The sequence below is a fragment of the Nicotiana attenuata genome, chromosome 3 (assembly GCF_001879085.1).
Source record: "Nicotiana attenuata strain UT chromosome 3, NIATTr2, whole genome shotgun sequence".
In the NCBI taxonomy this organism is placed as follows: Eukaryota; Viridiplantae; Streptophyta; class Magnoliopsida; order Solanales; family Solanaceae; genus Nicotiana; species Nicotiana attenuata.
The window spans coordinates 37,144,311-37,160,296 of NC_031991.1; the positions used below are offsets into that span (position 1 = coordinate 37,144,311).

Below are 15,986 nucleotides of genomic sequence, written 5' to 3' on the forward strand. Positions count from 1 at the left end.
TTTGACCCCCTAGTTATAAATTTCCCTTGTGAATAATAGTACAAACAGATTTCTTTTCATGCCTTGCAAATCATATGTAGCATACTCTCAAAAACCGGAATTGTATTCTGATTTCCTTTCATAAAATTGATTTATGTTTTTTTTGACAAATGTGTATATCTTGTAAATCTTGGTTAGTTTAAATGTAAAGGTAGATAGGCCCAGGCAGTAAACTTTTGCGATTGGGCCCGCCTAATATAAGCCCAATGTGGGCAGACTTGGTTAAAACTCAGACTGGGCAAGGGCCTTTGAGTCTCTTTCATTCTGGGCTGAGTTTTGAGCCCAATACAGCTTCAATGTTGTTTTCTTTCCTTGAGCAAGTAACCAATAGGCTCCTGCCGGCCCAAATCCTTGACCCAAAAAATGATTGAAAGTCCAATACATATGTCCCCAAACATGTATACAATTAATAGCTTTATACTAAGTTCAAATTAGTTTTAAATAGGAGCATCCTTAGCCTGCTTTTAGTGAAATACAAATCTTTTAAAATAAATCGAGGCGTGCCATTCAAAATTGAATCACCTAATCTATGGCCCTCACATCAATATTATAACTTAGTGTAGAAAACATTTTGAACATTCGTAGTTTGCTTTTAGGCGCGTTTATAATAAAAATCATCATAGCTACGGGTACGGTTCCCGTAACGTAATTGTGATACCTAATTTCCAAATCTAGAGGTACATTTATGTGATCCGGCCACAACTTCTAATAACTTTAATAAATTAAACATGTTGTAGATCGTGGGTACGGTTCCCGTGACATGATTCGCAATGTGTATCAAACAAACAAGTGTACGACAATCGTAACATGTTCTAGAATAATTCCATAAAATAATTAAAAGCGATTATAAATCTAAAGATGCACAATAGGTTTAAAACGTGTAATAAATCAGATAATAGGCCAATTATTAATAGTTTAAGCGACCGTGCTAGAACCACGAAACCCGAGAATGCCTAACACCTTCTCCCGGATTAACAGAATTCCTATCTAGAATTTCTGGTTCGCAGACTTTTAAATAAAGTCAATTTTCCTCGATTTGGGATTTAAAATAAACCGGTGACTTGGGACACCATAATAAATATCCCAAGTGGCGACTCTGAAATAAATAAAATAATCCCATTTCGATTTATGTCACTTTAATTGGAAAAACTCCCTTATATCCCCCTCGGGCGGTAAAAAGGAGGTATGACAGCTCTGGCGACTCTGCTGGGGACAACAACCCAGAACATCCGGTTTAGGGTTCTAGAATTCTAGCTTAGAATAAATATTATATTTGGATTTATTTATTATCCGATTTTTACATGTTTGGGCCTAATGTGCTAAATGCCGCTTTTTACCGCTTTGATATTATGTGAACTGTATGTAAACTGCTGCGAAACCCCTCTCTTCTCATCTTCTGGGAAGTGCACGCTAGCGTGACTTCTTTTCTGTTAGTGTCATACCCTAAATTAGAACGAGGTTCGGACAAGTTGCAAAGCCGGATGATCTTTTGGTTAGCGGTACGCTGCCCCCCTTCGGCTCGAGTTGTCCGCTCGGGTAAGCCAGGTCTAGAACAATACACCCAGGTTTTAAACCTAGAATAACTCAGCCTCATGCCGGATCCCTAGTAGGAACATCTGTTTGCATCATGTGCATTTGACTTTGGGGACTCAACACAGGGGTTGGGTCCATCTAGGACAGGTGTACCCAAATTAAATAGACCATCCTGATGCATCTTACGTGCTACTTGTACAATTATTTGCCTCGGTTTGCATGTTGACCGGTTTCTAGAATAGGGAGAAAAACTAGAAAAAATTAAATCGAGGTATGAGAGAGATAATTACCCGCCTTTGAAAAATCCGGTGTTCGAAATATACCGAAACTCTGCCAAAATTTTGAAAAAAAAGGGAGAAAAGAAAAAGAAAAGAAAAGGGAAAATTGTTTCAAAATATTTCATGTTTTTCTGTTGCGTCAAAACTGACCGAACTACGCGGGTTTGATTCTCACCGGATGTGGGATACGTAGGCAACCCTCATCGGGTCCAGCCCCGCTTTTGCAAAAATAACCCAAAAATTTCAAAAAAAAAAAGATGTTGTCATTGTTGTCATAAATAAAGTGGGTGATGTCGTTTTTGTCTAGATAGTCGAACGTCTCGACGGGGCACTGGAAGGCCGTTTTTTGCAAAAATAGCCGTCGACGGTTTCTTTGCCAATTTTTGGCTACCTAGCAAACACAGCCCTAAAATCTTCCCTGTTGAAGTGCTGAAGGGCTGTATTTGCAAAAGTGGCCATGTTTATTTAAATTTTTGAATTTTGTAAAATGACCCCTTTTATTAGCTTTAATAAAATTCACTTTGTTTTAAACCAATCACCTTAATCTAAATGTGCAGAATGAGCACGAAGCAAAACTTACCGATGAAGGTCATGAACAAGATTCCGTTGGAGCTACACATGTGGTGGGAAGATTTGGGTAAGGAAGGACGAAACATGGTCAACCATTACTTGGGAGCACTCACCGGATTATTAAAGATCAGGCCTAGAGGGGACATAATAAAAGCACTAGTGACATTTTGGGACCCAGCTCACAAAGTTTTGCATTTCTCGAACTTCGAACTCACACCTACTTTGGAGGAGATAGCAGGTTACGCTGGGAGTACCGAGGGTTTGAGACATAAATACCCGGTCGCTCCAAGGGCCGTAACCCCTCACAAGTTTCTGGATTTGCTAAAAATAAGCAGGCAGGTCTAGTATGCAGATTTGGCAAGTGGGTTTTCCACTCTACACTTCATATACCAGCGGTACGGGCATGTAAGAGGATTGGACAACCCTAAAAGTGGAATCTGTAGTAAAGGGAACTGGTCAAAGTGGGAAGAGCATAGATGTTTCGCTTTCATGGTGGCATTCTTAGGTCTTCTAGTGTTTCCCAGGAAGGATGGGAATATTGATCTATGGGTAGCTGGAGTCGTCAATGTTTTGATTATCAATGCCAAAAGCACCCTCTCCCCTATGGTAGTATCTGAGATATTTCGAGCCCTCACAGCTTGCAAAGCCGGAGAAGATTTTTTCGAAGGGTGCAATTTGTTACTATAAATGTGGATGATTGAGCACCTGTGTCATCGTCCTCGGTATATGAACTACGGGTCTACAGGGAAAAGCTGCATCGAGGAGTTTGGTACAAGGTTTTTTGGGTTCAAAATGCCGGAAGGGGTCGGAGATTGGGTGTCCCGCCTTCGTTCCATTACCGCAGTTCAGATAGAGTGGACACTGGGTTGGCTTCCCGTTAAAGAGATTGTGTACATGCCTGCCACTGGCCCCTACTTCTTCCTGATGGGTCTTCGAAGCATCTAGCCCTATGCCCCGTACCGGGTTTTGAGGCAATTGGGAAGATGCCAGGTAGTTCCCCAAGACGAAGATCTTAGTGTTCATGCAGTTAAAATCCGCTCTGATGGCCAATTTCATGAAGAAGTGGTTCCTCATATTTGGAACGAGTGCAAATATTTGACAGCAAACACCCGAGTACGTGATTTGTTTAGAGGCGAGGTCTCGCCTAGTTATCTTGCTTGGTATAGAAAGAAGGTCACTGCAAGGTCGAACCTGAAAGGCCAACCAAAAGACCTCATATCCAAGAATTTGTTGAAGCGTCACAAGAACAATGGGCTTGGTTAACTAAAGAAAATGAGTACAGGGCCACTATAAGCAGGTTGGAAAGGCAAATCAGAAATCTTAAATTTGATAGGGGTGTGCAAGCCGCTGTAGATAAGGGTGAAAAGAAAAAGTTGGCCCAAGAAAATGAAGCCCTCCGAGCCCAAATTTAGAAAATGAAAATAGCAGCTGAAAATCCGGTTAGGAGCGGAGCAGATGAAAAACTTATAAACAGTCTTAGGCGGAAAGTATGTGACTATGGGGCTGATTTGGAAAAGATTGAGGTTAAACTAGCAAAGGCCCGAGCAAAGTTAGCCAGGAATGCGGAAGAATGGGCAAGTTTCGTTCAACAGTTGAAGGAAAAATACAACAAAGGAATCACGGGTCTGAAGAAAAAGATCAATACCCTTGAGAGTGAAATGACCAAACAAGCAAAGAACTTCAAAGCAAAAAGGGAGCACTGCTATGCATTGATGTCGCAACTAGAGGAGGACCTGCAACAATTGCAAGAGCAAAATCATACTGCCACACAAGTTTTGGAGGCCAGATCTCAACAAATTGGACATCTGCTCCAAGAGAAGGGCGTCACCAGGGAGAGGGTTAGAAGAATTGCTGACTATATTGTGATGAAGTGCAATGAGTGCGAGGACATGACTAGGTCCATGTTCTTCGCTGCAGTGATGATTTTCGTGCGTCAGATAATGGACGACCTGTATCGCCTCCAAGAAGATATGGCACGTAAGCCCACTGCAGGACCGACTGATGTCCCGCAGGCCCCTGGAGCAGTTTTGGAGGCACTTATGTACAACTGATCATTCTTTTCGAGTCTGTATTTCAGTTTCCTTTTAGAGTCTGTTTTGAGTCTGTTTTAAGTTTTTCAGTTCTTAAGCATGTATGTTGGAGTCGTTGTAATAGAGGAAAATCAGAAGTTTTTATTTAATGAAAATTTGAAAACCCAAAAATGTTTCTTTCTTTTATTTCTCATTTATCCCTGAACTACGTAATGATCTAATTCGCGCGGCGTCGCGATACGTAGGCAATCCCCATCGGATCCGGTCATAGCTATAAATGACTCGAATAAGAGAGAGAATGATGAAAAGAGGGCACAAGAAAAGAGAGAAAACAATACAAAAGAGAGAGAGAGAGAGAGAGAGAGAGAGAGAGCGCAAAGAAAAGAGAGAAAACGATGAAAAGCATAAAGAAAAGAAAAGATTCAAAGATCCGCAAAGGTAACAAAAGCCGGGATGAGACATGCAATCGTTGCAAAGCATGTAGAAAAACGTTAACTGTCTAGGTGCATTGCATTCCCCAACGTGCGATTCCCTATGTGTTAATTGTCTCAAACTAACCGGTTTGTTGTGTATGCTGTTGAGACCAGGTTCTATTTTTAAGGTGGTTGGTTTTGTGGTAACTTGGCTTCGCACCCTTACTTTACAAGATCCAACGGAAGTGCCGAAATGTCGTCAGAGAGTCATCTACCAACAATTCCCATGCCAGAGGACAGCTCATTATCGGTTATCCCAACGTCAGAGTCAGCAACTGCTGAAGAGAACAGGGCACTACGCCTCCGCATGTTGGAAATGTGGGACGCTTGGTCTAACGGTAGAGAGCCGCCTAGTACAATACATGGTTTCCCCGAGCTGATTCCCAGAACAAGTGGAACCTCCAACCTCCCTATAAATTACCCGAATACCCCACTCGGATACCCCACCATGTCAGCCTATTTTGTCGGAACGCCTTCTGAGGTTCGCCCCCAGGCACTGATTTCGGGAGTGGCTTCTAACATATTCCCCGCACCACCAACCTCGGCCACGGCACAGCCAATATTTCCCAGGCCAAGCTTTGAGCCATCATCCTTTACTTTCCAAACACCACCATTTCTACCGGAGACGGGTCATGTCACTACAAACTCCTACCCTCAACAACCTTGGTATGAGTTTACCGCGGGACAAGAGAGAACTGTAAAAAATCCCGAGCAAGAGGAGATCAATCGGAAAATGAAAAGCATAGAACAAAGTCTCAAGAACATACAAGGCCTGAGTGGCCAGAAGAGTGTATCCTATGCTGACTTATGCATGTTCCCGCATGTTCATCTGCCCATCGGTTTCAAGACTCCCAAATTTGAGAAATATGATGGACATGGGCATCCCATAGATCATCTAAAGAGGTATTGCAATCAGTTGAGGGGAGCGGGTGGAAAAGAAGAGCTCCTAATGGCTTAATCGGGGAAAGTTTAGTCGGGATCGCATCCGAATGGTATATGGATCAAGACATCTCCCGCTGGCACATATGGGATGACTTGGCCCGAGACTTTGTCAGACAATTCCAATACAACGTGGAGATAGCTCCAGATAGAAACTCTTTGTCCAATTTCAAAGAGAAGTCTTCGGAAAGCTTCCGAGAATATGCTGTCAAGTGGCGCGAACAAGCTGCCAGGGTGAAGCCCCCAATGGATGAGACCGAGATGGTCAGTGTCTTCCTGCAATCCCAAGAGGCTGATTACTTCCAGAAGACGTCCACTATGGGCAAGCCATTTGCAGAAGCCATAAAGATTGGGGAAATGGTAGAGAATGGTTTGAAAACGGGTCGCATCCTGAGCCAGTCGGCTATAAGAGCCACCTCTCAAGCAATCCAGAGTGGGTCGGGGGCTGCAGCAAACCGGAAAAAGAAAGAAGAGGTAGCAATGATGGCCTCAAATCTGAAAAATCCTCGTCAACCCCGAGGTTACTTTGGTTCCTCTTCCAGAACCCCACAGCATTACTACCCTCACCAAGATGCGGCATATGCCATGACTCCTCATCCTTATGCAGTAATGAACGCCCAGCCGTATGTCCGGCCGCAACAACATTACAATCAGAACCGAGCTCCACCTCCCAGAAATAACCCTCCTCACCAAGCTCCATATAATCCCCGTCCCCCACAGAATAATTTTCCATATAATGCCCGTGCCCGTGAACCACCCAGAAAAACCAACTTCACACCCATCGGTGAATCATATTCCAGCCTCTTCCCAAAGTTGGTCCAAATGGGTTTGTTGCAGCCCGTACCTCCAAACAGGCAAAACCCAGAGTCACCCTCCTACCGACCCGGCACCCGATGTGCTTATCATTCAGGGGCAGAGGGGCACGATACTGAAGATTGCTGGACCCTTAAGAGAGCGGTCGAGAACCTGATAGAGCAAAAACGGGTAGTGTTGAGGGATGAGGAGACCCCCAATGTAACCAATAACCCACTGCCGGCTCATAATAACGGGCCAGTTATTGGGATGATTTGTGAGGACAGGGAATTCGACCCAGCTTTGAAGGCTATCATTGCTATTGCCGATGTTGAAAAGAAGCCCAAAGCGGCAGCAAAGCCAGCTAAGGATGAGAAGAAAAGCAACTCCACTCCTCAAAGAATAGAAAAGACTGTGGAAGCCAAAACAGGGGCAGTACCTCCTAAAGATGTCGTTCTTTATGTTCCCAAGGCCCCCAGAAAAGAACAGTTCGTGTTGAGTCCCCCCAAAAGGTTCGAGCTAAACAAGGGACCTAAGATGTACGTACCAAAGGGGACATATGTGGCGCGGGGGCCGGTAATCTCACCCAGGCTGACTGAGCCCGTGGTTATCAGCCGCGCGCCACAGAAGCCCATGAAAGACCCCACGGTCGTCCCATGGAACTACAACAAAGCAGTGGTGACGTACAAAGGAAAAGAAATCATGGGGGAAGTGAATGAAACAAACCCGTCTGGGAAGTACCTCAATTTGGAAGAATTGAACAAGACCAAACAGAAGCGTTTTCCGCTTAAAAAGCCAGTCAGTGCTGAAGAGGCAGAGGAATTCTTCCGAAAGATGAAAACCTCGGAGTACGATGTAATTGACCAACTCCGGAAGTCTCCCTCCCAGGTCTCACTTTTGTCTCTATTGATAAGTTCGAATGAGCATCAGAAAGTGCTGTTGAAGACGCTTAATGAAGCATATGTTCCGGTCGAGACCACGGTTGAGCAACTGGAAAGAATGGCGGAATGATTTTTTGAAGTCAACCGGATCTCATTCAGCCGAAATGATTTGCCTCCAGAAGGAGCGGCCCACAACAAAGCTCTTCATTTGACCGTTAAATGTGAAGGATACTACGTGAAAAGAGTTATGTTGGATGGCGGATCTGGGGTTGACATTTGCCCCCTCTCGACCTTACAGAGAATGGAAATTGGGACTGAAAGGATTAGACCCAACAATGTTTGTGTACGTGCCTTTGACGGCGTCAAGAGGGACACGATAGGGGAGATTGATTTGATCCTAACCATCGGCCCCGTGGATTTTGAAGTGACATTTCAGGTTTTAGACATGGACACCTCCTACAATTTTCTCCTAGGAAGGCCTTGGATCCATGCTGCAGGAGCCGTACCTTCTACCCTTCACCAGATGGTTAAGTTTGAACACGAAGACCAAGAAATCGTGGTCCATGGAGAAGATGAGCAATCAATCTATAAGGACCTATCAGTTCCATGTCTGGAGGCCAAGGAAGGTAGCGAGCACATAGTCTACCAAGCTTTTGAGATTGTGGTCGCGGATCAGTGTGAGGAAGGAACCCCGTGTCCTCAAGTCAAACGCGTCAATCATGGTCGCCACTGAAATGATCAAGCACGGGTACAAGCCCGGGAAAGGGCTTGGGGTATCTTTGCAAGGCATCACGGAACCCATCACTCTGACTGCCAGTGAGAAATTCTTCGGTGTGGGTTTTCAAGCCACAGAAGCTGACATAACGTGGGCTAATGAACGTAAAAAGAATGGGTGGGTCCTGCCTCAGCAGGTCCCGTATCTCTCCAAAACATTTGTCAAGCCTAGATACATAGAGGAAGAAGATGAGGCCTTCACGACCGATGAAATCGAGGACATTTGTGGAGCGATGAGGCAGATGTTATATGAGGCTCATATGGTCCAGCCGGGTGAAGGCTCGAGCACCGCTGAGGTGCAATATGTGGGGCCGAATGCCAAGCTTCAAAATTGGAAGGCTACTCCGTTCCCAGTCAGGAGGGAATCTTGGTAGTTTCAGTCTTGCCATTTTTTCTACATTTCGAGTTATTTCAGGGTGTAACTCGAATGTTTTTAGTTTATTGTCTTTTAAATTCCAATGTAAACCCTCCTATCTTTAAAGTTCAATTAAATGAAATCAATATTTCATCGTCTATGAATCTCTTTCTTTATTCTTTCTGATTTTTCGTTATTTTTCTTATCTCTCTTTTCAGTTCTAATAATGCGGACTTAAATAACATGACATGCTTGCGGACTTCGTGCCCAGATCCTAACACGCTGTCTAAATGTGAAATAATGAATCAAGAACCAGAATATGATGAAGATAAGGCTTTTAAGGAAATAAACCGAGAACTGGAACAATTTGAGAATAAGCCTAAGCCAAACTTAAATGAAACTGAGCCAGTTAATTTGGGTAGTTTGGAAGAGGTCCAGGAAACCATGATAAGCATTCACGCTGATGAAAGAACTAGAGATGCATTGATCCAACTTTTGTTCGAATTCAAAGACGTGTTTGCCTGATCCTATTATGATATGCCCGGACTGAGTGTTGACTAAGTGCACAAATTGCCAACTTACCCCGGTTATCCCCCTGTCCAACAAAAATAGAGAAAGTTTAAAACCGACATCAGTGATAAGATCAAAGAAGAAGTCACCAAAAAGTTTAAAGCGGGTGTGATCCAAGTGGTACGATACACCACTTCCCAGTGCCAAAGAAAGATGGGAAAACCCGAGTGTGTGTTGATTATCGGGACTTGAACAAAGCAAGCCCCAAGGACAACTTTTCATTACCAAACATCCACATCCTTGTTGAAAACTGTGCCAAACATGAGATACAGTCTTTTGTGGATTGTTATGTTGGGTATCATCAGGTTCTGATGGATGAAGAAGATGCAGAAAAGACAGCTTTCACCACACCCTGGGGTACTTACTGTTACAAGGTCATGCCATTTGGTTTGAAGAATGCCGGGGCAACTTACATGAGGGCTATGACTGCCATATTTCACGACATGATGCACCAGGAAATTGAGGTGTATGTGGATGATGTGATCATTAAATCCAAGACGTAGGACGACCATGTGCGAGATTTGAGAAAGTTCTTTGAGCGACTGCGTAAGTATGACTTGAAGTTGAATCCCGCTAAGTGTGAATTTGGAGTACCATCTGGGAAACTTTTGGGTTTTGTAGTCAGTCGAAGAGGCATCGAGTTAGACCCAACAAAAATAAAGTCTATTCGGGATCTGCCCCCTCCGAGAACCAAGAAAGAGGTTATGAGTCTGCTGGGTAGGTTGAATTACATCAGCAGGTTCATTGCTCAGTTGACTTCTATGTGTGAGCCCATCTTTAAGCTGTTGAAGAAAGATGTGGTGATTAGATGGACAGATGCGTGTCAGGAAGCTTTCGACAAAATCAAAGAATATCTGTCGAATCCGCCAGTGTTGGTTCCACCCGAGCCCGGAAGGCCTTTGTTTTTGTACTTGACGGTGTTGGAGAACTCTTTTGGATGTGTTCTCGAGCAACATGATGTGACCGGGATGAAAGAACAAGCCATATATTACTTGAGCAAGATCACTAGTTATGAAGCCAAGTACACTTTGTTGGAAAGAACTTGTTGCGCCCTAACTTGGGTCGCTTAGAAGCTTAGGCATTACTTGTTGGCCTACACCACTTATCTCATAACCAGGTTGGATCCTTTGAAGTACATATTCCAAAAACTGATGCCCATGGGGAGGTTGGCAAAATTGCAAATCCTGCTCACCGAGTTTGACATAGTCTATGTCACCCGCACGACAATGAAAGCTCAAGCCTTGGTGGATCACCTAGCTGAGAATCATGTTGATGATGAATACCAGCCTTTGAGTACCTACTTTCCGGACGAGGAAGTAAATTCAGTAGAGGTAATTCCAGAAGACACAAATGTTTGGAAAATATTCTTCGACGGAGCTGTGAATGCAAGAGGTGTCGGGATTTGGGCAATCTTGATTTCGCCCACTGGTCAGCACTATCCGGCCACAGCTCGGCTTCGGTTTTTATGTACGAACAACACTGCCGAGTATGAAGCCTGCATTATGGGCATGAACATGGCAGTTGACCTGGATGTGGAAGAATTGTTAATCATGGGAGATCTGATTTGATTATCCGACAAGCTCAAGGTTAACGGGAAACCCGAGATATCAAGCTTATTCCATACAGGCAACATGTGGAAGATCTTAGCAAGCGGTTCAAATCCGTCGAGTTCAGGTACATTCCTCGATTTCATAATGAGTTAGCTTATGCACTAGCTACTTTGGCCTTGATGCTGCCGTATCCAGGCAATGTCCACATTGACCCGTTGGAAATCCAAATCCGAGAAAGACATGGTTACTGCAATACCATTGAGATGGATACGGATGTTCAGCCATGGTATCATGATATCAAAAGATTCTTGAAAACAAAGGAATATCCCGAACAAGCCAGTGGAGACCAAAAGAGAACCATTAGAAGGCTCGCCAGTAGTTTCTTTCTGAGCGGAGAAGTCTTGTATAAAAGGACTCCAGATCTGAACCTTTTAAGATGTGTGGATGCCCAAGAGGCCGGAAGAATCATGAATGAAGTGCACGCAAGAGTGTGTGGACCCCATATGATGGATACGTCCTTGCAAAGAAAATCCTTCGAGCAGGTTATTACTGGATGACTATGGAAAAGGATTACTTCAGTTTTGTCCGAAAGTGTCATCAGTGTCAGGTACACGGTGACCTGATTCATGCACCGCCTTCAGAATTACATCCTACGTCAGCACCGTGGCCGTTTGTTGCTTGGGGTATGGATGTCATTGGGCCGATCGAGCTAAAAGCTTTAAATGGGCACAGATTCATATTAGTTGCCATTGACTACTTCACAAAGTGGGTTGAAGCAGTCACTCTCAAAGCCGTCACTAAGAAAGCAGTAGTGGACTTCGTGCATTCCAACATTATCTGTCATTTTGGTATCCCTAAAACCATCATTACGGACAATGCTGCAAATTTGAACAGTCATTTGATGAGGGAGGTATACGAACAATTTAAGATCACGCATCGGAATTCTACCCCTTATCGGCCCAAAGCTAATGGTGTTGTTGAAGCAGCAAACAAAAACATCAAGAAGATCCTCAGGAAAATGATTCAAAGTTCTAGACAATGGCATGAAAAGTTGTCGTTTGCATTGTTGGGGTATTGCACAACTGTGCGCACATCAGTTGGAGCAACACCCTATTTATTGGTTTATGGCACTGAAGCCGTAATACCCGCAGAAGTTGAAATTCCATCTCTTCGAATCATCGTTGAAGCTGAGATTGACGATAATGAGTGGGTCAAGACCCGTCTAGAACAGTTAACCCTGATTGATGAAAAGCGGATGGCCACAGTTTGCCACGGGCAGTTGTATCAACAAAGAATGGCCCGCGCCTACAACAAGAAAGCGCGGCCTAGGAACTTTGAAGTGGGGCAACTAGTTTTGAGACGTATTATCCCGCATCACAAGGAAGCAAAAGGAAAGTTCGCTGCAAATTGGAAAGGTCCGTACATCATAAGGAAACTATTGCCAAATGGGGCATTGTACTTGGGAGACATTGAAGGAAATGACCCTGAAACAGCTGTCAATGCGAACGCAGTCAAAATGTATTACGTTTAACCCTTCTAGGATATAGAGATTCTCCGATTGGAATAACGAAAGCTTTCATTCTCGCTACCCAAACACTTTTAACCCTTTACTAACCCTTTGAGTCGGTTACCTTTCCTTGATCACCCTCTTTGGAACTCGAAAATGTTTGTCAAAAAAAAGACAAAATAAAGCAACAAAAACAAAAGAAAATCAAAAATAAAGTTTCCCTGAACTACGTTCGACTTGATTCCGAAAGGATACGTAGGCAGCCTCTCTCTGTGGTTCAGTAACACCAAAACAAAAATCCGCATTCCCCCCAAAGTTAAAACTGGGGCAGAATTTATAATGGCTCGGCGACTGTTCGCCTGAAAGGTTCCAAAGTTGTAATTCAATCCAAACTCTTTTTACTCTAAATCATATTCAAAGTCCTTCCGATCAATCGGTAAAATGTTCAAGATTGAAAGATATGGTTACTTGGATCTAATACAATCAAGTGAGAGAAATAAAATGAGAGAGTCTTATTGGTGAAAACCCACACGGGCACCGTAAGGCGATGGTGAGAAGAGAAATTGAAAATGAGAGAGTCTTGTTAGTGAAAACTCATAAAGAGCACTATAAGGCAACGATGAGAAGAGAAATGAGAGAGGTCAGTTGGTGAAAACCCGCAAAGGTCGCCACTGACCGAAAAAGGAATTCCTTACAACCATCGGTACTGATAAGAGTCCTGGCAAGGTTTCTCGGTTTTGAGATATGGATTACGAAGGGTTTTATGAGAGTTGGATGGTTTGCACAAATCGGGTATCCAGTCCAAGAAGCATGTCATGTCTATTGAAGTCTGCACGCACTCCAAATAAGTCCCTCTTTCCTTTCCCCGAAAGGGACACTTCTCGTTTAGATTCATTATCCTGTCCGTTGTTTACTTTTCTTTGAATCCCTTTCGGTCTAATTCTCCTCCGAAACTAATACAAAGAAAAGATGGCAAGATTGGTTTTACAGGGTTTTGTTTGACAAAAGTTAAAATTCAAGAAAGGTACTCAGCCTCAGCAGGTGCATCAAGTCGGCCTCGACTGACCATGTTGGCCGATGCTCCAGAGTCAAAACTCTTGAAAATAAAGGAAATCGAAGTCAAGTGCCCATAAAGGCAAAAATAAGATGGAAAAGGCCAAGCCCCACACGGGTTAATCATTAGGTGGAATTTGGGGAAAATCAAGTCCCCCGGGTTTTAGAAATGAAACCAATTTCCAGAGAGCCAGCGAGCAATGGAGATTTTTATTGAAAGAGTTGGGCCGAGATGAAGTGATTGAAACAATCAAGGCCACAAAACCAACCAATGTTTCAAACTGACAAATTGTTCTTTGATTTGGAAACAGGAAAATAGGTACATTCCAAAACAACCTCGCAAGAAGCAAGTGCAATAAAAGCAAGGTGCGCGGAGACCGGAATGGTCCTGCAGCGGAAGTTAACTCAAAAAGGGAAGTCCCTTTCAAACTCTTCATTCATTCTCTTAAATAAAATGAAAAGTGAAGTAAAAAAAAGAAGAAGAAGAAGAAGAATAAAAATTCAAAATCATGGTAGCCTAGGGTCTCCAATCTCTAGCTACATTTTTCCAACATAGGGTCTCATTCCCTAGTCGCTGCCAGCATAACCTGGTAGTCTTTTCCAATATAGGGTCCCACTCCCTAGTTGATCCCTGGCATAACCCGAGGACCTTCCCGGCATAACCCGTGGACCTTTCCGGCATAACCCGATGACTTCCCCGGCATAACCCGAGGACCTTTCCGGCATAACCCGATGACTTCCCCGGCATAACCCGAGGACCTTTCCGGCATAACCCGATGACTTCCCCAGCATAACCCGAAGACCTTTCCGGCATAACCCGATGACTTTTCCGGCATAACCCGAGGACCTTTCCGGCATAACCCAATGACTTTCCTGGCATAACTCGAGGACCTTTCAGGTATAACCCGATGACTTTCCCCGCATAACCCGAGGACCTTTCCGGCATAACCCGATGACTTCCTCGGCATAACCCGAGGACCTTTCCGGCATAACCCGATGACTTTCCCCGGCATAACCCGAGGACCTTTCCGGCATATCCCGATGACTTCCCCGGCATAACCCGATAACCTCCCCGGCATAACCCGAGGACCCTTTCCGGCATAACCCGATGACTTTCCCGGCATAACCGTGGACCTTTTCCGGCATAACCCGATGACTTTCCCCGGCATAACCTGAGGACCTTTCCGGCATAACCCAATGACCTTCCCCAGCATAACCCGAGGACCTTTCCGGCATAACCCGAGGACCTTTCCGGCATAACCCGATGACTTCCCCGGCATAACCCGAGGACCTTTCCGGCATAACCCGATGACCTTCCCCGACATAACCCGAGGACCTTTCTAGCATAACCTGATGACTTTCCCCGGCATAACCCGAGGACGTTTCTGGCATAACCCGATGATTTTTCCAGCATAACCTGGTAATTTTTTTTCCAACATTGGGTCCCACTCCCTAACCGATGCCAGCATAACCTGGCAATCTTTTCCAACATAGGGTCCCACTCCCTAGCTGATGCCAGCATAACCTGGTAACCTTTTCCAATATAGGGTCCCATTCCTTAGTTGATGCCAGCATAACCTGGTAATCTTTCCAACTTAGGACCTCCGATCTCCATTTGATTTCATTTAGATATAGGGCTCCACTCCCTAATCTCTTTTCTCCCAAGGATACACAATCCTGATTTTGTTGTTTTCAATAAAGATGTAGTTTAGATTTTGTTACAACAACTCACGAAATTTTCCTAGTGAAAACTTGGGCAGAAAAATTTCGTTTGTTTGTTTGTTTTGGTGTCCGAGCAGGTTATACCTCAAGACACAAGGTTTGAGATGATCAAAAGAAGAAGTCTCAATCCAAATAAAAGAAAAGAAGAACAAGAAAAGAAGTGAACTCTAGGTGTAGAAGCGGAGAAAAGATGCGGAATGCTCAAGATATGATTGAAGTTACAAGTTTTACATGTCCCGCCTTGATCCGAAAAGCTAAAGAAGAATGAACCAGTGGTTGCAGCTAACGAGCATCAAGGTTCATATCAGAGTCTGCTTGAAGAACCAGCCAAGACTCAAGATCAAGCTTTAGAAGGTTTATAGATAGGAATCTTGTAACTCGTAGTTGATAGGGTTAGCTAGTTTAGCTTTTCATCTTTCATTTCGGTGTAATAAGGAGTTCAGCAAGCAGAAACAGCAGCAACAATAGTGAAATCACAGTTTCTCGGTAGTCCCAGCTACCAAAACTTCCAAAACTACACTGACCTGATTCCTTTATAGCCAAGGATATGTAGGCAACCTCCGAAGCAAGGTTCGGTCAGACTTTTTCCAAAAAATGCTTTCCATGGAGTTTCAAACGGGCAAAAATCGCTCGTAATTGCTCATTTTATCTTTGCCCGAAAACCCTTCGTGTTTCCTAGCAAAGAGGGCAGCTGTGAGCATGTGATTTTTGCCCTGTTCAAAGTACTCCTATAAAATCAAAGAAATAAATTTTTTCCCAACTATTTGCCATTTTATAGGATTTTTGTAGAATTTTATTAATTCTTTGCATTTTTGTGCACGCTTAAGTTTTATAAAAAAATCATGAAAATGCCCCAAAAATTTCAAAAATACCATGCGTTGAATATTAGACTTTGTGTTCACATTTTAGGATTAATTAGT

General features: G+C 43.8%; 1 protein-coding gene across 1 annotated transcript; it reads left to right on the plus strand.

Moving 5' to 3' along the window:
• On the plus strand, positions 5,117-7,665 carry LOC109224284. Its single transcript, XM_019388872.1, has 3 exons — positions 5,117-5,826; positions 5,979-6,485; positions 6,717-7,665. The coding sequence occupies exons 1-3, from the start codon at positions 5,117-5,119 to the stop codon at positions 7,663-7,665; spliced, it is 2,166 nt and encodes a 721-aa protein (XP_019244417.1).